Source organism: Tympanuchus pallidicinctus, unplaced genomic scaffold (assembly GCF_026119805.1).
Source record: "Tympanuchus pallidicinctus isolate F22 unplaced genomic scaffold, pur_lepc_1.0 scaffold19, whole genome shotgun sequence".
Taxonomy (NCBI): domain Eukaryota; kingdom Metazoa; phylum Chordata; class Aves; order Galliformes; family Phasianidae; genus Tympanuchus; species Tympanuchus pallidicinctus.
In genome coordinates, this window is record NW_026294710.1 from 13,495,991 (window position 1) to 13,518,583 (window position 22,593).

General features: G+C 44.9%; 1 protein-coding gene and 1 long non-coding RNA gene across 4 annotated transcripts in view; one reads left to right on the forward strand and one right to left on the reverse strand.

The window, feature by feature from the left end:
• Positions 1–18,862, reverse strand: part of LOC128079621 (store-operated calcium entry regulator STIMATE-like) — a 31,959-nt gene extending 13,097 nt beyond the window's left edge. Inside the window, exons 1-4 of one of the 3 annotated variants that reach the window (XM_052680997.1) lie at positions 18,668–18,862; positions 7,723–7,771; positions 7,068–7,163; positions 4,965–5,086 (exon numbers count right to left, since the gene is read on the reverse strand). In XM_052680997.1, the coding sequence (XP_052536957.1) occupies positions 4,965–5,086; positions 7,068–7,163; positions 7,723–7,771; positions 18,668–18,776 (376 nt within the window). In that variant the 5' untranslated portion in view covers positions 18,777–18,862. The remainder of the gene's footprint in view (positions 1–4,964; positions 5,087–7,067; positions 7,164–7,722; positions 7,772–18,667) is intronic. The other 2 variants (XM_052680998.1, XM_052680999.1) reach the window with 2 other exon arrangements.
• Positions 18,863–19,071: 209 nt separating this feature from the next.
• LOC128079624 (uncharacterized) lies at positions 19,072–22,350 on the forward strand. The gene is made up of 3 exons (XR_008206241.1): positions 19,072–19,853; positions 19,965–20,113; positions 20,573–22,350. It is a non-coding gene; the product is annotated as an uncharacterized LOC128079624 (long non-coding RNA).
• The last annotated feature ends 243 nt before the right edge of the window (positions 22,351–22,593 follow it).

The window sequence follows — 22,593 nt, forward strand, 5'->3', positions numbered from 1 at the left end:
GGCTGGGGTCAAAGAGGTTTTACTGCTCCTGGAGCCTCTCCTAAGTTCTGGTATCTACTCTTCTTCAGCACTGGCTGAGCCTAATGGGGCTTTTTGCCTGACATCCCCAGACCAACCAATCCTTTCATAAGCCCTTAGGCTACCGTCATCTATCAGAGCACACACAGACACAACAGGAAAACAAACATACCCATGGTCTCCTTCCTGCAGCTGAACTCTTTGCCTTTTGCCCCATGTCATCAGCTGTTGTGGTCAATCCACCATGGGGAAACAGGGGCTGACAGCACAGCTTTGCAAGTCAGCTGTCCCACAGTGGTAGCAGTGACACCTGCAGCACACTTCTCTCCGATGTTTCAACCCTCCCCAAAAGCATCAGCAAGCTGGAGATACCTCCAAAATGCCTGCTCCCTCGCATCCTTTTGGCAATAGGTCACTACCATTCATTATCACAAGCAGCTATAGATCTTACTTCTGCATACTGTGCACCTAACAGCCCTAACCCTCCATCATTCAGATAAGCTTTGAGCTAACATGGCTGAGATGCACACATAAGAGAAACAATCTGCTGCCTAATCCAGCATGGGGCAGATTCACCATCTTCAATGCTTTCCTCACCTAAATCATTCCTCCCTTACTCTCAGTCTTAAAGAAACCCTTCTTTTTCCTTACTACCCACCAGACCTCACCTTGTCAGAGGTGCCTCCACCTCTGGAGCATCAAATATCCAGCTTCTCACTCTGATCTTTCCTACATCACCTAAAGCAGCAGCTGCATGTCTCTCCTGCAGTAAGAGTTTCTAATAGCCCAGATTAAACAACAGAAGGATTTGCAAAGAGACCTGCAGACCTATGGGTCAGATGTGGCCATCTGCTCTATCACCTTCAGCAGCCTCAAGCTGCTACTACTGTCTTGGAACCTTGTTCGCCTCTTAAGACTTCAAGCTTTGTTTTCAGAACATGGGATGTTTCTGTACAGGAACGCATCCCAAACCACAGAATTACATGCCTTTACTGCCATTACCTAGCAGAAAGATCACAGGGTGTCTGCGCAGTTATTCTCAAGCATCCAGGTATCCCAGTGACACAAGGGTGCTTATTTAGATGCTGGCTTCCTACAGCCAGCATTGGGTTAGATGGCGGGGATGGGGAAAGTCAGGCCAGGAGTACCCTTAGATGCCACTTAATGTCTTCAGTGAGCCAAGCACTGCCCAGAAATCCCTCAGTCCATGGATGTGAGAGATTCTCCTGATATGGGGGTGATGGGTTGATAGCTGGACTAGATGATCTTAGATTCATTATGGTTGGAAAGACCACTATGATTTTGTATCAGGTGTTTCCACTAGCAAATTTGGGTGAGTGCCTCCAAAGCTGTTTCTGCCATACAGGATAGCCAATCAACAAAACCTAGTTTGCTCCCTGGAAGCAGAAACCAATTCAATGTCCTCCCTTTGCTGCAAGCAAAACTTCCTTTTCTATGCAAGGAACAGAACAGGCACAGAAGATCTCTGCAGATGTGCTACAGAAAGCCACATCATGCTCCCTGTGAGTGGCTCCCTGCACCAAGGACAAATCTTTGCCCTGCAAGTCCTAGTGAAAGGATGCACGCTTTGCATTTTGACCATTCTCCTCCAGCACCCTATCCCACCATCAGCATCACCCCTTTAAAACAGACCTAGGATCCCCAGAGTCTGCAGCAACCTCACAGACACAGCTCATGTTCTGCTTGTGCGTGGGAGCCCAACTGCTTACAGAGCAAAAGCAGCACTCCTTGAGGTATTTAACTTGTTACCACACAACAGGATTAGTTTTAATCCAAGCTGTCTAATGTACCAAGCTGTCAAGGTCCACGTGTTAGTGCCAGACAGCTTTATTTGTAGTCTTCCAGGGACTGTACATGTACTGAGCAGGTGGGAAAATATTTAACCATAGCCAGGGCAGAGAGTTCAGGGAGGCTGAGGAAAAGTGAGCATTTGAAAATACTGAAAGTTTTATTGGGTAGATGGTGGGGATGGGGAAAGTCGATAGGAACTCAGTGAAGAGTATTTAAATTGTACCTCCAAGGCAAAAGTATCTGTGTAATTCTCGATGCTGTGTACAGAAAGCAAGAAGTATTGGTAAAGCATCTGAATTGCATGCTAAGGACAAAACAGTCCCCTAGGTTAGAGCTATTTTCAGCAGTATTTCCTCAATCATTAGCAGCCAGCTCCCTTGGCTGCTTCGGTTCATGGGAATATTTATTATGGAAATTTTGTAGGCCATCGCAGCAGGGCCAAAAGCAGCCTACACAGGTCCTCAGTTAAACTCAGCAGCTGGCACAAAGCACATTCTGCTGTGAGTTTGACCAGTGGAGTTCAACAGACCATTAAACAGACTTCAGAGGGCTCCAAGCAAAGCGCCTTTCCATTTCTGGACAGCAAATGAACATAAGGCATCAAACAGAACAGTCAGTGACCACAGCCATGCTCCTATATAAGCCTGCCTCCCTGAATAACTTTTCAAGCCAAGATATCCACTTCTTCTCACTATTTCATGATGCTGCTCTTCAGCATTTGACTCACTCACTGCAAAAATGCCTTAATATGAGTTGACAGAGTTTGTTTCCTTAAAGTATTATTTTAGAAGTACTTCAATATTTGAGTTGGTACACACACAGTGCAGGGATGCTGCAGCCATCAAGAGGTTTCCCCCCAGCAAGCTTCTTATAGCCACAAGAACTGGGAAGAGGCTGAAGGACTTGAAGTTTGGAGGCTGAAGTTTATCAACCACCATTTTTCAAAACCTACTTGAACCAGCATGAAGAGTGAACTTTGCTGGTCTTCATTCTCAGGAGCCAAGCACCTCCAGAAGAGCCAGCAGCCTTTCCAAATTTACCTTCCTATGCTTAAAGACAATCCAAAGAACTTCTGGACAAAGATGGAGGAACATAAAGGTATAGGAACTTTTGACTCTCCACTAGCTAAAAACAGGTCACTTCTGGCCTCAGCAGCCTCTGGCTAAGACGCAAGAGACTGATCTCAGAATGGGTGTCTCCCACTTTTTTTTTTTGGAAATATGAGAATAATCTATTTTAAACAGTCAGCTCTGGACAGCTGGTTGCCTGAGAGAACAGTGTAGGTTCTGTCTGCATCAAGGATTTGGTGTTTATGTGGTATTCTGCCCACCTTCCTCTGCAGAACAGCAAGAGAAACTTTTGCTCTTCAGGATAACTGAAGAAAACAACGCAAGTCTGGTACATCAATTAGTCCAGAAACTGAATCTGAAGCTTATATTAAACTGTGGAGAGTTAGCCAGCATCTTCCAAATCACTCTGGAGGTTACTTAACAGCAGAGATGAGGATAGAGTTCTTCGCTCTGCAGCAAGATTTCATTTGACGTGCCATTTGACTACCGTTTGACTTTTCCATCACAGTGGTTCTGGCCAAGAATGGTGCTGGGTGGATGAGATTTAATCACCAGTTCAAAAACTAAATTCAAACAGCAGCAGAAACATTTTTTGTTAACAAAAATCAAGATTTCCTTGGAGGAGCAAGTTGTTTCCCTCCTCAAAGGTTGGCTTAGTCTACAGAAACTTCAGCTCAAGAAGTTCATTACTGCTCTGCAAGGCTAAAGCTGTCAATATGCATTAACATTTTCTTGCTTCCATTCAGCTGCAGACGTGGCATGTGTAGCAGTGCTCTGGGATGACTGCAGTTGGGCTTCGAGTACTCACTGCTCATAAAGTGACAATGCACCAATGCCTGAACCAGGAATATTTATTCCTCTGCTGCCTCATTTGAATGACTTTAGAACACCGCAGCCTTTAAAACTACTCCCAGCTTTAGCCACAAGTCACCTCACAAACCCAACCACCCCCTCCACCTTGTGCTGAAACCTATTCAGGTAGGTGCAGCACTCCCTCTCTTATGCACCAAAGAAGTCTCAGCTAAAACTCAGAATTCAGTGTAGTCTCCGCACTAATTCCACTTTGGTCTAAGTTTCACCAGCTTCAGAGAATACAGAGGAACGTCACTACCCTTAGAATAGACTTAATGACATAAAGAGTTAAAGTCACTCGTGTGAATGTGTGCTTCCTAAATAAAAAGACTAACGCAAAATAGCCTAATGGGTTAACTCCTGCCTTCACTGCAGAGAAGCGGAGAAGCACTGCTCTCCTCCTTCTGAAGAGAAGTGCTACCCTCTAGTGGGACTTTTGGAGAAAGGCTTTTCTTGAAACAGGAACCAAAGCAGAGGCCGACAAGCTTATGTGCACTTTTAAGAGGTTTTTTTCTAAAAAATGAAAAAATTACGTTTTAAAAACATAATTTGGGGAAAACATGTCATTTGATAACCCAGTTTTGTTGGTCTGTCGATGACAGCTCGAGACAACTGAAAGAACTGCACATTTCAAGAGGCTGGAGGAAGTCAATAACAAAACCCCCACAATGGAGCCCTACAGAAAACCACTGTGACATCCAAACCCATAATTTGTCACATCGTCGTCGTGGGATCATATACCTCAGGACATGTTCAACCTTTTATCACCAATCTTTTGTGCCCAAGCATGACTAACACAACAGCAGTTACCACAACGTAGCGATGCCCCCAAAATATAACACAATTAACATTCAGGAGAGGTTCAGGTCGGATAACAGGAAAAATTTCTTCTCGGGAAGAGTGGTGAGGCATTAGAACAGGTTGCCTGGGGATGTGGTGGAATCACCACCCCTGGGAGTGTTCAGGAGAAGGGCAGATGTGGCACTAAGGGCACGGCAGGGATGGGTTGATGATTGGACTAGATGATCTTAGTGTTTCTTTCCCCCCCCCCCAGCCTTAATGATTCAGTAGTGCTGATTACTGACAGATAACAGAAGTAGAAGTTCATGTGTAATAGAATAGAAGTCCGTGTTTTTCCCCTTATCCAGCCATTTTCTTCTTTCACAGAAGAGAAAACACAAGTCACCTTTGTGCAGAGCTGTAGATACGTACCATATTCTCCAAAGACAAGATATGTGTACTTCTGACGCTGCACAGCCCAGGAGACCACCTTCACACCAAGCCAAATCAGCAGCATCCCCAGCGTGGCATCGAGGATGAAATTAATAAGGTAGCTAGGAACAGAGGAAAAGGTCTCTTTGTGAGGCTTCCAAATGCAAATTCAAGTTGTATGTGTTCAAGTCTATATGACACAAGCTTCACTATGTATCTTCAAAATATGGAAATCAAAAACTATGATTTTCAAATCCTTACTTAGTGGTCCAAGCTTTCCTTCCTTGCCAAAGTTACTGAATTTACCAATAGCCTTACCAGCTTAAGAGCCTGATCGGCAGTGGAAGGAGGCTCCACCATCTTCCTGGCACCACTCATTTATTCACACAGCATTAAATACTACTTGAGTTACTGTAGCTTAGGGTTTACTCCCTAAATAAGAGAGGGTTCCATTTACAACACCTTTTGTTCTTAAATTAAAACCAAAGTTTCATAGAAGCATAACTACACAGGTACAGTGGCCTTAAATTACACCAGTGGAGACTCAAGTTGGATATTAGGAAAAGTTTACTCTCAGAAAGAGTGATGAGGTATTGGCACAGGCTGCCAGGGAGGCAGTGGAGTTCACCATCCCTAGAGGTGTTCAACAAAAGAGTAGATATGGTACTGAGAGATATGGTTTAGTAGGTATGGAGGTAACAGGTTGGCAATTGGATTAAATGATCTCAGTGGTCTTTCCAATGTTAATGATTCTAAACATTTTCAGAATTCTATACCAGAAAACTGAAACTTGTTGGACAACATAAGTGCTCCACAGGAAAGGCTAAAACTCACTTCTGTAGAGCAGGTGTAAAATGCTATATGAGCAGGGAAGCAAAGCAAGAGGCAGAAGAATTTAGGAGAGGTAACAAGCCCTGGCTCAACAGCCTGGGGTCCTGGAAAGCCTCCAGTTTGGGGTTTCTGCTGCAGGTCCAGCAGCAAAATCCATCCCCATCAGGAGATTCAGGCCTGATGAATTTGCTTTGCAGCTTTGGAGGTTTAAGCCTCACTGGAAAGTGTGCGAGAGACAGGAGATCTGCAGGAGCCTTCTTGGGATTGCAAAATTCAATCTCTAATCCAGGGCTCAGTATTTTAATGAGCCTCACAGAAAAATCTCTCATATGTTTTTGGCCAATTTTGTGCTATTAGAATCTTGTTCTGCAGCAATAGGTCAGATACTTCTACAGTGTGAAAACACCACCAAGCACAGGAACAAATGCTTCCTTTCCCTAGCTTGATATCACTTCTGAACAAAGATATTGGAAAAACACAAAAAAACAATCTGCTTTTGATGTCTACTTAAAGAAAAGGCATTAAGATTTCCCAAACTAGCTTCTTAGAGGTCCCAGAGCACTCCCAATAAAACAGGGGACTCTAGCAGTTTATACTGGCCAGGATGCACAGCTTAGGAGCAGCAGAACCCAAGGGCAGGATTTCAGAGCTCTGCCCAGTTCAGTATTCAAGGCAGGCAGACCAGGAAAATGGCAAGCATGTTAGGAGAAACTGAAGGGCACAGCATAAGCATAAACGGGGTTGTTTTCAAACAACATCAGTTTAAAAGCAATCATGAATCATTTTAGAGGTTACATTTAATCCCAGCCAAACTTGTGGCTGTTTAAAGAAACACACTGAAGTGCGGCATTCTAACATAAACAAAGGAGATAGGCCAGGAAGTTTTGAGCAGCACTTTGGAGTTCAAAGGGGATACACAAAAATCAACTTTACCTAGTTCTGAAATGAATTGTAGCTGCAAATTGTCTGGTCTGGAGTAAAGATACATTTCTGTTAAATTCCAAGCCTAATTTACATAGTCCCAAAATAGGACAACATGAATGCATGTGGTAGGTAAAACTGAAGTTCCAAGAAAAACATCCTTTTTCTTGGAGCTTTTTTATCCAGGCTGGATAAGGGCCTTCAACCACACTGAGCAAAGCATACTTCTCTAGCATCCATCCAGTACTTTAAATAGCCAGCCATATATGGTGGAAACCAAACATCATCCGGTTGGTTTCCTCCCTCTTTTTCAAGATGTCGGATGTGAATGGAAGTGCCTTTGGTACTTACAGAGAGCAAGGGTCCTCCTCAGTGAGATCAGACAGAAAAATATTGGCAAAGTGGATGAAGAGGGCACCAATTGCTTGCTTGGAGGTATCATAAAACCTGGAAAGAAAAAGGCAAGATCTGTTTCCTAGAGCATCAGCAGAGGTCAGCCAAGCAAAGGCTGGGCATAGGCCCGTTTTCCTTTAAGAAGCATTTCTGATACCCAAGAAGGGAAGTCCATTAATTTCCAAATTACTTTAAGGGAAGAACCAAAGCCAGGGGACAGAGGCTTTTCTTTGCTAACACTGGCAAGCCAGCCTGGCTGTACATATGATTCTTCAACCTATCAGATGTAATTATCTGTTTAATTGAATTTAAGACCAAAACTTGACCTGGTCTGAAAGACAGACCATGTGCAGCTGTGTTAGCAGATCTGAGAGGACCATAACCTCTTGGATCAACCACTTTCAGTGAAACCAAGCTTTCTTAGAGGAGCTAGGGAGGGAATTTATTTCTAGGGAGTACCAGCTGCTTTAGGAAATTTGTCTTGGGAAGTAGCAGCAGAGCATTTTATTTAAAGACTAAATACCAATAGAATAGTCACAGAGCCATGAAGATTGTTGATAGAAGAAATACTGGAGGTACAAGGGCTTTTTAACATCCAAATTTAAAATCTTACCATATCCTCCAGGGACGCCTCTCTTCTTTTGGTTCTTTAAATCGTTTTACTGCAAAGAAAATTAAAGATTATGTTAACCATCAGAGCTGAACAGATCTGTATTTCCATTCCCTGTCAAGTGGCCAGAGGGAAGCTGGGGAGGTTTCATCACTATCTGCCAGCCCTGATAATTCTTCCAGGCAAATCAGAATCATGGTAGTGATATTCAAACCATGTACCCCAGTAGTCCACCAAGCTTTTGGATTCCAGAGGCACAATAAAGCCATCACCACTTTGCAGCTCACAGGATCAGAAGTCAGTAAGCACCCCTACCATAAAGGTGCCAGGACCAAACTGCAAACAGATGAGGCTCCAAGCTCATGCCAACAAACTGGAGACACTATTAGAACACTGATTTATTACACATGCTTTGGATGTTCACTGGCTGTGTCTGGGATGTGGTTTCAGTACCACCAACCACGAGATATTAAGAGATATATGAATACTTTAAATGAAGTCCTTCTGCATATAGATTAGTTCAGTCTCTGCAGCCACTCCAGTCCTCCATTCCAGGACCCTCCAGAGCTCTTTATCACAGTTACTACTTGCAGATAATTACTATTTGCAGATAACACTAAGTTTGTTTTTCATTTTTAAACTCTGTTCTGCTCACAGTGTTCTGAGCATTGCAGAAGCATCTCCAAGGGTCCCAGGTTGCTTGTTCCACAGATTTATGTTCTCCTTGGATTCAGGTGGCTTTTATGTGCCCAAATAGGAGCTGCTAATAGCTTCCTAGTGCTATAGTGCACACAGAAGTTGTTTTTACTGCTATGCTGTCAATCCAATCAGGAATTTGTTTTACAGAGCTCCACCTACCTGGCCAAGTCTTCTTCCCTTAAACCTAAGATATCAGTGCCCTGCAACAAGGAGACCTGTGAGAGATTTTCCTCACTATATTTTTTTTCCCCAACCTAATTAATAAAAGGGCATTCAGTAGCATCATTTTGCTTTGTGAGATAGCTGCTAGCATCTACATCCAAATCTAGAGGCTCTGCAATTACAGCTGCTGCCTCAAAATCCCATGTAAATGGGGAACTGATCTTTCACAATCAGTTCCTGGAACACTACCAGCTTGAACAGGATTCAGAGTTAAAACTACTGATCTGTGACTTCTTTTTTCGGAGGCAAAAAGAAACTAAATCAATGCTACTCCTGACGCTCCATCCTAGGACATGAGCACAGCAGCTGCTTGATGGTGCCATCTAGGGGAAGCTAGAGCCTGAAAGCTACAGAACACACAAGTGTGAGTCAGCGTATAGCCTCCCCAGACAAGCTATCTCAAGGGTATGCATTAGAAGCATGAGTCCCTACGCCCTTCATCACCACCCAGATTTGCCCAGTACTGAGCAGGTCATTGTGATGAGTGCTCTAAAAGGCTGCTGACGCCCAAACAGACCACCAGCTGTCTACTTTATCATCACCAAGTCTTTGCTCCTGGAGCTCTGTAGCTTACTCCGTCACTTCAAGAGTTAACCAAACACCAGAACAAACACATATTTGGTATCCAGCTCTAGATTACACTCCTCCACAGACCCATTAACTGAAAGATCAACCAACAGAGCAACAAGCTCAGTAAAGGCTGGGAAGAAAAAATTAATACACTAGCTGGAAGCAGCCATTCCCAAATAAACTGCTCTTTTCTGTCTTGCATCTATACAGTAATTAAATGATGCACTGGGTGAGTCTCACTGTACTTTAGTACTCAGCCTGCCAACTGGAGCCCAACCATCTGCCCCAAGAAACAGTTCTGGGCTGCTTTCCCAGGGAAATTCCTGCCTGATCCAGCCTGAAAAGATCTAGGAATTCCCCTGCTTGGATGCTCAATTAAGTGGAACTTTGTACCTTTTACTGGCACAATGACAAGGTGACACATGAAAAAAAAAAAAGTCTTTCAACTCTAGGACTTCAGGCACATCCAAGCAAGCACTTACATCTCACTTTCCACAATAAATAAATAAAAAATAAATCCATGGACTAACAAAGCTGAGAGGCCAGAATTCTTTAAGCTGAAACTAACAAACTTGAAGCAAAGAGTACAAAAACTTCCCTATGGCATAGAATGGCTCCACAGTCCACCAAGCTGACCACCAGCCAAATCACAAGAGCATCAGGGATGATTTTTACTGTTGTCCTAATGAGAAGTGACATACATGTATCCACAGCCACACAGGCTAGAAATAGTAATTCAGTGTGATAAGATGACAAGAGGTAAGAAGTTAATGGCGTGGTGCCTTGTTGAACATGGCTTGTCATGCCTCATTAGATTTAAGAGAGTTATCTGGGTCTGTGCAATTATCAGAGACAGTAAAACTGTTGTATTAAAGATAAAAGCTAGTATTATAGAGAAATAATTAACTGCTTAATAGGGCATTAACTGCACAGAGCTGCATCAGGCTGTCTCTGAATTAAGCCAGGAAGCCAGCCAAGATCACCGGAGCTTGAACAGGCAGCAGAGTAGTTCAGTGGCCATGACCCAGAGGTTAAGGGTGAGTTCAAATCCACGTAAAAATGGCTCCAGGTCTCTGAAACGTCAAGAAACTGATAAAACTCCTCTCCTCCATGTCTCCCTGCAGGGGATCTGAGCCACGGCATGCACAGATCCCTGGGCGGATACTCAAGCTCAGCTGGCTTGGGAAACAGCTCAAGTCTCTTCTTGCTCTTCTCAAAGGAAATCTCTATTCACTGAGGCCACTCAGCTTTCCATCAGCTGTAGGCATGGATCTGCAACCACGGCTCTGGCAAATCTTGATAGTGGACTGATCTACTACAGGACAAGCTGTGCTTGCAAATGCATGGTAATGCAAAGAGAAATTGTGATCTGAATTTTAGCACCTGTAACCTATTAAGATTGTTTAGTGCAGGAGGCCAGGCTGGACCAGGATATTCTGAATATTCTGAAGTTGCTCAGGTACAGATTTCCCTGTTCACTGTACAGGAGCTGGACTAGGTGGTCTGCCTTTTAATGTCCCTTCCAACTCAAATGATTCTATGTCTCTAGGTGCACAAGACAGAAGGGAGAAAATCCCCAACCATCTGAAGACAGTACTAAATAAAGAACTCCCCATGCTCACAGCTAAAGATCTGTGTAATAGAGCTAAATGGAGGAAGATGAAGACTGCTTGTGCAGGCTCTTCCTGTGTGACTTGCCCCTTCACTGATAGGTATTTCAACCACATTCCTAGTGATGCCTTCTAAGTTTCAATTGAATGGTAAAGTGAGAGGATGTCAGCTGTGAAATCGCTCACTGGAGAAACATTTCCTTCAGAGAGGCTTCAAAGACAGTCCTCTAGAGCAGGAAGCCTCACACCTAACTCTGAAGATGCTCAAAGGAACTCAGCCACACTGTGGTAGAGTTCAATCCATATGGACTAAAACATCCCAGGAAAAGGTAAGACAAGTTGGAAAAGAACAAACACATCTATCCCATTAAAGAGATCAAGCCAATAATCTCAGGTGACAGCCTGAATTGGTGTCCTTACAAGTTAACACTCATTCCTACTTGGCTCCAGTTACAGCAGACAAAAAGCCCTGAAGTTCAGCAGAAGGGAAGGAACATGAACAGCAACTTGAGAGAAATGCCTTTTGCTTATGGCCAAGAAAGGGCAAGGCAGGAAACGAATGCTCCCAAACCCTTCCTCTTCAGTCAAGACAATGAAGATCACAGACACTTTATATTTGTTGAGGATCTCCAGACTAGGATGAATTTGGCCATCTGAGTAGAAACCCATGTAAAAAAAGGGGGAAAAAAAAAAAAATATATATATATATATATATATATATATATATATATATATCCACTTGGCAGAAGAGTACTTATAGATCTGCAAGGAGTCAGAAAATGACAAGGTATGACCTCAGTGAGATCCACCCCTCCCCCCCCCTTTTAATTTTTTCCCAACTTTTGTTTTGCAGAGTAACAGAAAGTGTATGTTTGTGGTGTTTTCCAGATGCAGTGCGATGGAAACAGCTTTGTCTGCCCTAGATATGTATAGCTCCTTGGAGTTATGGAACTCCAGCTGTACTACTGCCCTACAGCCTACTTTTGTAGTAATTAATTTCCAAATTATAATTAATACTTGCATAACTCCAGATTCTCTTCCATTGTTCCTCACATCTTGCCCATGCAGTGGAGCAATTCCTTATGCAGCATCTTCTCAGCATCCCCACTGATGATGCACTGCGTTCAGAAATCAGTGCACATGTACATTTGCCTGTTATTCCTCATGGAAATAAACCCCTGATTTAGGCAGAATTAGCTAGAATAGCAGCAAAACAGATCAGCAAAACAGACTCCTAAGTAAAATTTCTGTAAAACCGGGGGGAAGGTTATTTCCCCAGTAGAAATGCCCTACTATGAAACCAGGAAGATTATTTTTGTGACAGCATCACACCACCTGATTTCTGGCCTTACTGAATAGGATTCAGAGCTACTGTCCTATGGAGGAAATGCTCTTCCTCTTCCATCCTCCACTTTATTTATAGTGAGTAGGGTCTCCAGTAACACATTTCAACCTATTTTGCAGGACACACCCTTTCTCAGGCTTTTTCTAAGCCCCAGACAGGAAGAAGGCACCATGCAGAGACCAAAGCTGTGGAGGCTGCACTATTTTTAGTGTGAGCTCACAGCAACTCAGACTGGAGACACAATGGGAGGAAGCAGCAGTCACTGCTCACAGGCAGCAGCCAGCATGCTGCCAGCAAGATAGAAAAGCTCAGAACACCACCACCTCAACACAGAGCAGTGCTCAGCAGCCCATCTATCGTTAGTTTGAGGAGGAGGACACTACAAACCTGTATTCTTGCACTTGCATGATACACGTTTGGAGCTTCCTTCCCAAACACTGTTGTATCAAGACTTCAAAAATGTACATCTTTAACAAAACAGGCTAAATACTCTATACACAACAAAGGGCAAGTATGCTCTGGATTATCTCCGAGTCTGCAAGACCTGAGGCAGCAGGGAAATACAAAATGGTACCAGCTCCTACTGAATGTATCTGGATATTGCCAGGCTGCTTTACAGCATCTTCTAGAGGAGAAAAGCTTCTCTTGGCACAGAGTGCTCCAAATTGCAGGAGAAATGTGTATCAGTAGCAGGTTCAGGCACTCAAAGCAGCAGACTTCTGCAAAACCTCCAAATCCTGCACAATGCCACATACCAGAGCTTTTAGATCTACGCAAATAAACCTTACAGAAAGGAATAATTCTGCTGTTTCCAAAGCAAAATTACTTGAGTACCTTTACTCTCCAGGATCTTTTGGCCATCTATTCCCACTCCTCATCCAAATCCAGTTACCCACAAGCCCACTGCAAGACAAGCTTTGAAACTCTCAAAGCAACAGTATCAGCCCATCACCTTGCTCAGCCTAAAGCATCCTACTAGCAGGGAACGTGAATTGCCCAGGTAAAGGTCATGCAGTATTCAGTTTCAAGCTCCACCTCATGCAATTAGTGTAGTACCCATGTCTTATTTCTACACAAATTTTTATGTCTGCCATTAGAACATGGGTGTCCGACCTTTCGGCTTGCTTGCACCACAGTGAGTGAAGAGGAATTGCCTCAGGTCACATGTAAGTATAGTTACTGTATATAAGTAACAAAGCTTCTACTTTTATACTGTCATTAAAACAAAGCTTGACACACACATAAGCCTTCAAGTGCCAAGTGATCATAAACCACTTTGTGATGAAACCATTAGTCATAAGCACTTACTGAGAATAGGCACCATTTGACCAGGAGGTCTTGGAGACCTGGACTGGGCTGTAAGTGAAAGGTTGTTCTAACTCCATCTGGGAAAGGCAACAGAGGCTCTACACACAATGCATCTCCAGATTCCAGGTCAGTGCCTTGGAATATAAAACATTCCCGTGTTTGAAGCATAGACCTTAAGGCCAGTACATGATGTAATTAAGAGAACATCTAAGAAATGAAGTTACGCAATTGAGGGTTTTTTTCCAAACATGAAGTTTGTCAGTTCTCTCACAAATGCCAAATAATAAACCAACTGGAAATTTAACAGACTCCTCCCTAAAGGCTTATTTTCTCCACCCTTTGAAATGACAAAATTCCCCTGTAAACCTACTTGCACAAGAGTTAAGAATCACCTATAATATCAATCATCCACCAAATGCAGCAGAACTCATCCAACAATGCATAAGGTGCTTCACAGCCCATAGGTTACACATAACTTCTGGCAGCTCAAGCTTTGCCTGGTTGTTTCTCAGCCTAACCAACCCATTTGTTCCTCCAGCAAGCAGGAACGTCCTCAGCTTTTATTCCTCCCAATCATCATTTAGCATACAGTTTTCACCACTTGGTTTAGCAGCTCAGAAGGTGACATCCAAGAGGAGGTCAACGTAATCAACAACTCAAATTCAAAAGCTCCATAGAAAGCTGTGCTTTGCTTAATGAAGCACATTAAATGCCACATGGTCCTTCCAGCTTACAAAGCACAACGCATGTTTTCAAGCTCAGCCAGTTTTCACATGTATTGAAGCGGAAGGAAAGAAGTCATAGGAGTCCTGCCATATGTAGCTTCTTGCTTAACTTGCAAACCTACATGCAGACCCAGACTACCAGAGCCACAGCCCTGTGCTTCACACCTCTTCCAGGCTGTAAATCTTTGTGGTTTTATTTTTCCCCACAAGAGAGAGTGGTAAAGTCCCTATTTCAGTATAATGAATCAAATCAAACACAGCCATGTTCCCATGTTAAAGGAAGCAAAGTCAGCATAGCCCATCCCAGGCATGGCAGTGTAGTACTCTCATGCCCTGGACAAGTTTATTAAAATCAACAGAATGCAAGTCTGCACAGATCCAGCAATCTATCATTTAAGTTCTCTTTCCTGATGTACACGCACACTTCAACCCACTTTTTTTCCTAGATATACTCAGCATAAAAGCTGGAACACCACATGGGAAGCATGTAAGATAGTTCTGAAGCACAGAAACAGTGCAGCAACCTAAAGCACGTGCAGCAACAAATTTGAGTTGCAATAGGGCAGAACCCTTCTGAGTTAAGTTCTATTCCTTCCACCTACCCCTCAGTATAAGGAAATCCAAGCCTTTCCACATAGAGGATTGTGAGCCACTCACACAGGCTGCCCAGAGAAGCTGTGGATGTCCCATGGCTGGAAATGACCATAGACAGATTGGATGATGCCCTGGGCAGCCCAATCTGGTGGGTGACAACCCTGCCCAAGGCAGAGGGTTGGAACGAGATGATCTTTGGGATCCCATCCAACCCAAGCCATTCTATGATTTTACCAGTATTTCCCTCCACAGCTGAGAGCTACTGTTTGTTTTTATGGTCGAGCTGCTATTCCACAGTCCTACCTCAGGACCAACCACTTGAGCCAAACCACAAAACACTGCCATAGCACAAATGCTCCTAAGCCTCATTCAAGAGCTCAGAAGGCTGCTTAAAAAGCTTTAGGAGGAGAGGTAAACAGAAGAGAAATGTTCTTAAATGACTCCCCAGATCTGTTTCACTTGTCCCCTGTTAATCTAAAAGGAAAAACATGACTAAGGTATCTATTCAAGACTCTGCCTTCTCTTTCTAAGGGATTTGGTGTCCACGTGACAAGTTTCAGCAACCCTCACATCACATGCAGCAACTGCAAAATTCACTCAAAAGCTACACACTGACAACTACTTCAGATGGGATTGCTGAATTATCCACATCACGGCTTCCCCAAGGACAAGTTCTTGCCCAGGAAGCTAGATTGCCAACCACAGCTGTAAGGAAAAAAGAGGCTGCAGAACCAAGTGTTCACAACTTAATTCTCTTAGCAAGAGTCCTTCTGGAAGGAGCAGGCAGCTGGGAAGGATTACATCTGATTCTCATTTGATTACTAAATTAGAGCAAGCCCTGCACAACACTGCAGAGGAGCTTGACTACAGCCTTAAAGACAGGATAGAGTCGTTTAGAGTATTTGTAAGCTCCAACAAATACTTTCCTCAGTGCTGTAATAGTGGTGATCCTAACCATAGAATGGCTTGGGTTGGAAGTGAGCTTAAAGACCATCCAGTTTCAACCCCCTGCCCTGCATAGGGTCACCAACCACCAGATCAGACTGCCCAGGATCCCATCCAACCTGGCCTTGAGCCCTCTGAAGGATGAGCACGCGCAGCTTCTCTGAGTAACCCATGCTGGTGCCTGACCACTTTCCAAATAACGAATTTCTTCCTAACATCTAGCCTGAGTTTCTCCTCTTTCCATTTAAAGCCATTCCCTGTTGTCTTGTCACTACCAGGCCATATAAAAGGTTGCTCCCCCTCCTGCTCATAAGCTCCCTTCAAGCACTGCAAGGACACAGCAATGTTTCCCTAGAGCTTTCTCTTCTCCAAGCTAAACCACATTAAGCTGGGCATCATCTACCTGTGGATCCTGCTTACGCCACATGGAGGACCCATTTAAAACACAAAGTGGAGCAGTGGGGAGCAATCACTCCCTTCATCCTATAATGAAGCACTATTTCTTCCTCGTGAACCTTTGATCTAAAGGGCTTTCTAATACCCTTTGCAAGAGGTGAAATTGGCCTCAAAGAACATAGTGGGTTGTTCTACTAAAACTTCACACTCCATGTCACAGATCCACATCGAATCACTAAGGCCATCTATTCCAATCACCCACCCATCCCCACCATGCCCACTAAACCATGTCCCTCAGTGTCACAGTTCCATGTTTCCTGCACACCTCCAGGGATGGTGACTCCACCACCTCCCTGGGCAGCCTGTTTTGAGTGCATTACCACTTTCCCTGAGATTAGCATATTCTTTTTCAGGCTTCCTGTAGCCCCAAGTAAAAGAAACATGAAGTCACAAATTCTTCTTATAACAACATAAAAATATCCATCCTGCTGTAGACCGTACTCTTGCAAGCACATTCCATGGCTAAGCACCTGCAAAGCCTTATCCAACACAACATCAGCATTAGTTTGATTTCCCCTACATACACTGTTTGCAAACCACCACTATCCAGGTACTGCAGCTGAATAGGCCACTCCCAAAAGAAGCCTTAAAGCATGTTATACCCTAACAAAGTCTTTGGTAAACCAATTACAGCTACAGTGGGCTAAAGAGGCTGCACACAGCCAGCCCTAACAGAAAACCTGAGAGTATGCAAAGGAGCTGTAGATAAAGAACACCTGATGGGAATTAGGGGCAGCCAGGGGATGATCTACCATCAGGAGCCTAGGGCTGGAAACCTATTCGCATCTAGGGGCTCATCTTCAGCCACTGAGCAGATTCACAAGGAAACCACTCAAGAAGAGCTTTTGGATTTTTCCCTAATTAACCAAGAGGATGCTCAGCTGCTCTTCATATCCTTGGACATGAGCATCCTCATTCTCCAGCTGAGGTCCCTGGGTTCGTTCAGCCTAGAACAGGAAGCTGAAGGGAGGCCTCACGGTTGCCCACAGCTCCTCACAGGGAGCGGAGGGGCAGCACTGAGCTCTGCTCTCTGTGACAGCAACAGGGCCTGAGGGAACAGCATGGAGCTGTGTCAGGGAAGGGGCAGGGGGAGTTAGGGAAAGCTTTGCATCAGAGGGCAGTCGGCATGGAACAGGCTGCCCAGGGCAGTGGGCACGGCACTGAGCTGCCTGTGCGGTCCTGTGTGAAACCAGGAGTTGGACTTGATGGGTCCCTTCCAACTCAGGAAGTTCTGCAAGACTATATTAGCTCTTGCATCAGGGGGAGAACAACATTCTTAGCTACTGCTGGCAAATAATTGAGCCCATGCTTTCATTTGTGGGAGTATTTTGATAATTAATACCCTTTATTTCACAAGGTATCCCCTGTGGTTTATGGGTCAATTAACACATAGCCTCCCCCACTACAGGAACACAAAGAAAAAAAAAAAACACAACAGAAACAACAAAGTAGGCTGCTCTTACTGTTAATGTTCAGTGAAATACAGGCCGTGAAGTGTTGCAATGTCATTACTCCCACTGGAAAAAGCTATCAGCTGCCACAGGAAGAACTTGTTGCAGCTTTCACAAGCTGACTGGCATTAAACACTGGAGTCCAGGCAGCACAGAGATTCAAGACATGTGGCTCCTCAACTCAACTGGAAGCTTTAATTACTGCAGGCTTTTAAAAAAAGGAGAACAGACTGAGGCTTCTGTTAGATCACTTAAGCCCAAGGAGAAGCACCCACGGTGCTCCAAGCACAGCACAGCTGGGGCACAGCAGCAATGATTTTTTCAAGTCTTGCAGCATCAGTGCCCTCACCTCTTCTCACTGCTTTCTCTTGTTACATTCCCTCCCCAGCAAACAGCACTCAACCCAAAAAACTTCGTGTTTTAAGGGAAAGTTAAGCAAAACGACATCACAGTGCAATTAGAGGAGCTATTATTCTAACCAAGCAGCACCGTACCTGATGCCCATCCTATTTTTTGTCACATTCTTCCTGCCTACACCGTTGGCTTCCACCCTTCATTAAAATTTTCTAAGCCACTGAGCTCGCACATCAGAGCCGCGACTCCGTGGTGCCTCATTACCATCAGATAAAGGCTCGGAACAACAGTTTTACGAGAGAGCATCTGGCGCCCTAACTGCCGGCTGCGAGCTGCTGCCGTCCCTTCTCCTACAGGTCTGGAGAAAAAAAAAAAAAATCATTAAAAGCGACGCGAAGCTCCAAGCAGTGCCAGCAAACGGGCTGCGAGACCCTACTAGAAGGGTTATCTGGCAGAATAGTTTGTTAAGGAATATCCGCTTCCAACCCCCCAGCTGCAGCCTAACGGTAAGTCGCCGAACCCCCGTGCAGCTCGGCCTCGAGCACCTCCAGGGACGGAGCATCCACAACTTCTCCGGGCTGCCCGTGCCGGTGCCTCGCCACTCTCTAAGCAAAGAGCTTCCCCCGAAACCTCGCCCTAATAACAGCCCGGAGGTACGGAGGTACTCACACATCAGCGTGCAGAAGGCGCACAGTGCCAGCAATGCCTGCAGCAGCACTCCGAAGCGGCCCAGCAGCGCTCCGCTGCCGCAGCCTTGAGTCGGACGGGACGCGGCCATGACCGGGCGGAGCGCAGCGCAGCGAGGAACGGAACGCGACCGCCCCGCTGCCTACAAAGCTGCTCCGCGCCCCCGCCCCTCTGCCGGCGGCCACACCCGGGGGTGGGATGGGCAGGGACACGGGTGAGCGTGGGAATGGGAGTGGTGATGGGGACAAGGATGGAGATGGGCATAGGGATCGGTACCGGAATAGTACTGAGTGTGAATGTGGGTGTGGAATGGATTTAGGGTTGGGAATGGGAAGGGCTCGAGGGATGTCCAGTAGGGGTGGGGGTGGAGGGGACTTGGTGGTGATTGGGGTGCCGGGATAGAAAATCTATGCTTGTGTCTTGGCAGAATCTAGAGTGTTGGGATGGGGAAGATGGGTAGATGTCCCAGTGGAAGTTGAGGTATCAGATATGGGGGGTTCCACTAGGGCTTGGGGTGCCAGGATGGGGAATATAGATTGTGGTCCTTGGGGGGCTTAGGGTGCTGGGATGGAGAGGGTAATTGGGCATCCCAGTGAGAATTGTAGTGCTGGGTTGTGGCAGTCCTGGCAGGGTTTAAGGTGCTGGCATGGGGAGTTTGGACTTGGGTCCCGTTGAGGTCTGAAGTGCCAGGTTGAGGGGTTCTTGGTGGGATTTGAGAAACTAAGATGGGGTGAGTTGTTTGGGGAATGCTGTTAGGGATCAGGGTGCCAGGATGGAGGAGGTCCTGGTAGGGTTTGGGGTGCCAGGATAGGGAGTGGTACAGGTATCCCTTTGAGGATTGAGGTTGGAGGGTCCCGGTGAAGTTTGTGGTGCAGTGATGGGGAGTTTGGGCTGCGGTCCCAGTGGGGTTTGGGATGCTGAGCTGGGGATTCTGTTGAGGATGGGGAGTGCCAAACTGGGGACATCCCAGGAGAGCTTAGTGTGCTGAGATGGGGAGAGTGAATGAGGGTCCTGATGGGTTTGGAGGTACAGGGATGGAAAGGACATGGAGCATTCTTGAGGCTTTTTGGGTGCCAAGTCAGGGAGGAAGGTGGGGGTCCCAGGAGAAATCAGGGGGGATTCTACCTGTGACAGAATGATCTGATACACTGCAGGGTCTACCGATGGGGTCAGTATCTTGAACTGCTGCCTCAAACTTGCTACTCTGCCTAATACCATTCCCCTCCCCCTCCACAGCCTCCTCCACAGAGGGCAGGTTTCATTTTCTATTTCTTTTCAGTACACTTATCTTCTGAGAGAACTGAGGTCACGCGGCTGAGTTTTCCTCCTTGACTTCCAGACACAGGAACTTGCATTCAGCTACAAAACCAAGCGGACTGCAAATCTCATCATATCATATGACTCCAAGCAATAGCCTTAAAGTCAATGGTAAACATTACAAGGCACTAAAGAAAATCATGGGAACTGTTCCTCATCTGAGTCCACACATCCCCTGGTACCAACGTGATGAAATAGCCCCTGCCAGAAATAGTCCCTCCTTTTTTCAAGGGGGGACCAAATTGTGGACTGGCAGATGCTCAAGTCACCAGCTTTAATCACGATTTAATCATGAGTTCAGTCAGCAAGCTGGAAGCTAGTTCTTGCTAAGTCATTTTCAGCTGATTTCATGTGTGCAACATAGTTTCATAAAAAGGTTAATTCCTCTAGGTTGGTGAATCTGTTTGTGTCTTGCAATCAGTTGCCTTTATATTAAATTCTAAATGAAATATTACAGTTGATATTATTAATAAGCCAGATGAACACTTTGCTAGCATCTATAAAGCAACGTGTATCTTAACACAGATTTACTTTGGCTCTAACATTTTACTTTTTCTTACATTTCCTCAGCAGCTTTTGAAGAACCATTTCCAAGAACTGGTTGCTGGATGACCATTTTTCACCTGGGAATTGCTTCAGGCTCTTTTTGCCCAAGTATTACATACTCAAGACATTTGAACTAGATGGATATTTCTTAACATTTCATTTTCTATGGATATCCTGCAAATTATTCATCAAAGACAGTATTTGGGATGCATCAGCAGACTGTGTGTGTGTGTACAAAGGAAGGTTTTCCCAAGGCTCCATCTCGCCAGTTGTGCATTCTGCACTCCTGCCAGCCAGCAGTGATGGTTTCTCCCTGCTGCTCCACTCAGCAATGGAAAGTTATCTGAAGCCTTATTTTCAAATGCTGCAACTTTTACAAGAGAGCCCAGTATGTGTGAAAACACACAGGCTATAAAAGGGATGAAGAGAAAAATCCTGATTTCACCCCTTCCTGCCCCTCACTGCAGAGAGAGGCAGCAATCCCTTAGTGGTTATTTGTACTCGACACTTTACTGTGAAACCACAGCCTTGGTTTACCAAAAGCATGATTTGCACTTCAAAATACTTGGATTTTTAAAACCTGTGCAAATAGCCCCTAAGGCTTGGCTGCATTGGTGGTAGAGTCTGTGGGCTCTGACTCCTAAATTCTGTTACATTATTATAGCAACTAAGATGTCCCACAGCTGTCTCCATACCTTTTGCCCCCCAAGGATTTCTATCTCTCTGTAGAGGTAAAGAGGTGTAGGATCCCATTTGAATCTGGAGAGGGAGAGGGAAAGGTAGAGGGAGAGCGATTGGGAGAGGGAGGGGGAAAGGATCACCTGTTTTTCCCAAAGCCTTGGTTGAATAAAAGTCTGGAGAGGTCTGTCTTTGTGACCTTACAGAAATATGGATGATGGTTGTATACTTACAATCAAAAAAGCCAAGACACTCCAGTAGTTTCAGGTAGTAAGGGATGCAAAAAGCAACCCTGGCAATTTTGTGCATGTGAAAGGAAGGATGGAGTAAATCTCTGAATTCTCAGAGGGAAAAAAATCAAATACTGGAAACCACAGAAAATACTTACTATATTTTTTTTCTCTTTAAAGAAGGATTAGCCAGGCCGCACTGGCAAGTAAAATTGGTTTATAGAGAGTAGAGCAGAGACAGAACAGGACAAGAATGTGTCAGAAGATGAGATGAGGTAAATCTGAGGTATGCCAGAGCCTGAAGAAACCTGTGCAGGAAGAGCTATGAAGTGAGGCCAGGACAGCTGACCTAAACCCATACTGTAGGGTGTTATACTCGGCAGTAAAAATGAGGAAAGAGGAAGAGGGGGGGACTGTCGTAATAAAAATGTTCATTCTGCTAAACAATTGTTACTTGCATTGAAACTTTGTTCTCCAAGACATAGTTGCCCATCAGAGTGAAAACACCACAGCAAGGAAGAACATTTCCTTGATCAATGAAAACCAATCTTGACGAAGGAAGTGACAATTGGAATATCAAAGAAATGCTGGTGCAGGCTGCCCAGAGAAGTTTCCCCTGGAGGTGTTCAAAGCCAGGTTGGATGGGGCCCTGGGCAGCCTGCCCTGGTGTGTAATCTAGTGGTTGGCAACTCTACTCATGGCAGGGGGGTTGGAACTAGATGATCTTTGAGGTCCCTTCCAACCCAAACTATTCTGTGACTCTGCCAGGGCATCTTCCATGCCATTTCCATGCTACACGAGCATAACACGTGGACTGAACACATCTACACTCACAGCACTGATGAGCAGCATCAACAAAAGGAGAACTTAGCAGCATGGATCAGTTAAGTGTTATGGACTGCCAGATTTAAAGATGCATAAAATAAGTGCATAGTGTTGAACTAAATTAAGGTCTTTATTATTACTGTTATTATTTTCTGTTTCTCAGTGATCCTGCTCTATTTTACCCTATGCTCACTGAGAACCCATTCATTTTTTTCTTGACTTTGGGTTCTTACCTGTATGGGAACTGCTGAGTCACGGCCTGAACCTCTGATTGATCACCTGAGGTGAGCCATGAGTCAACCAGAGGAGCAC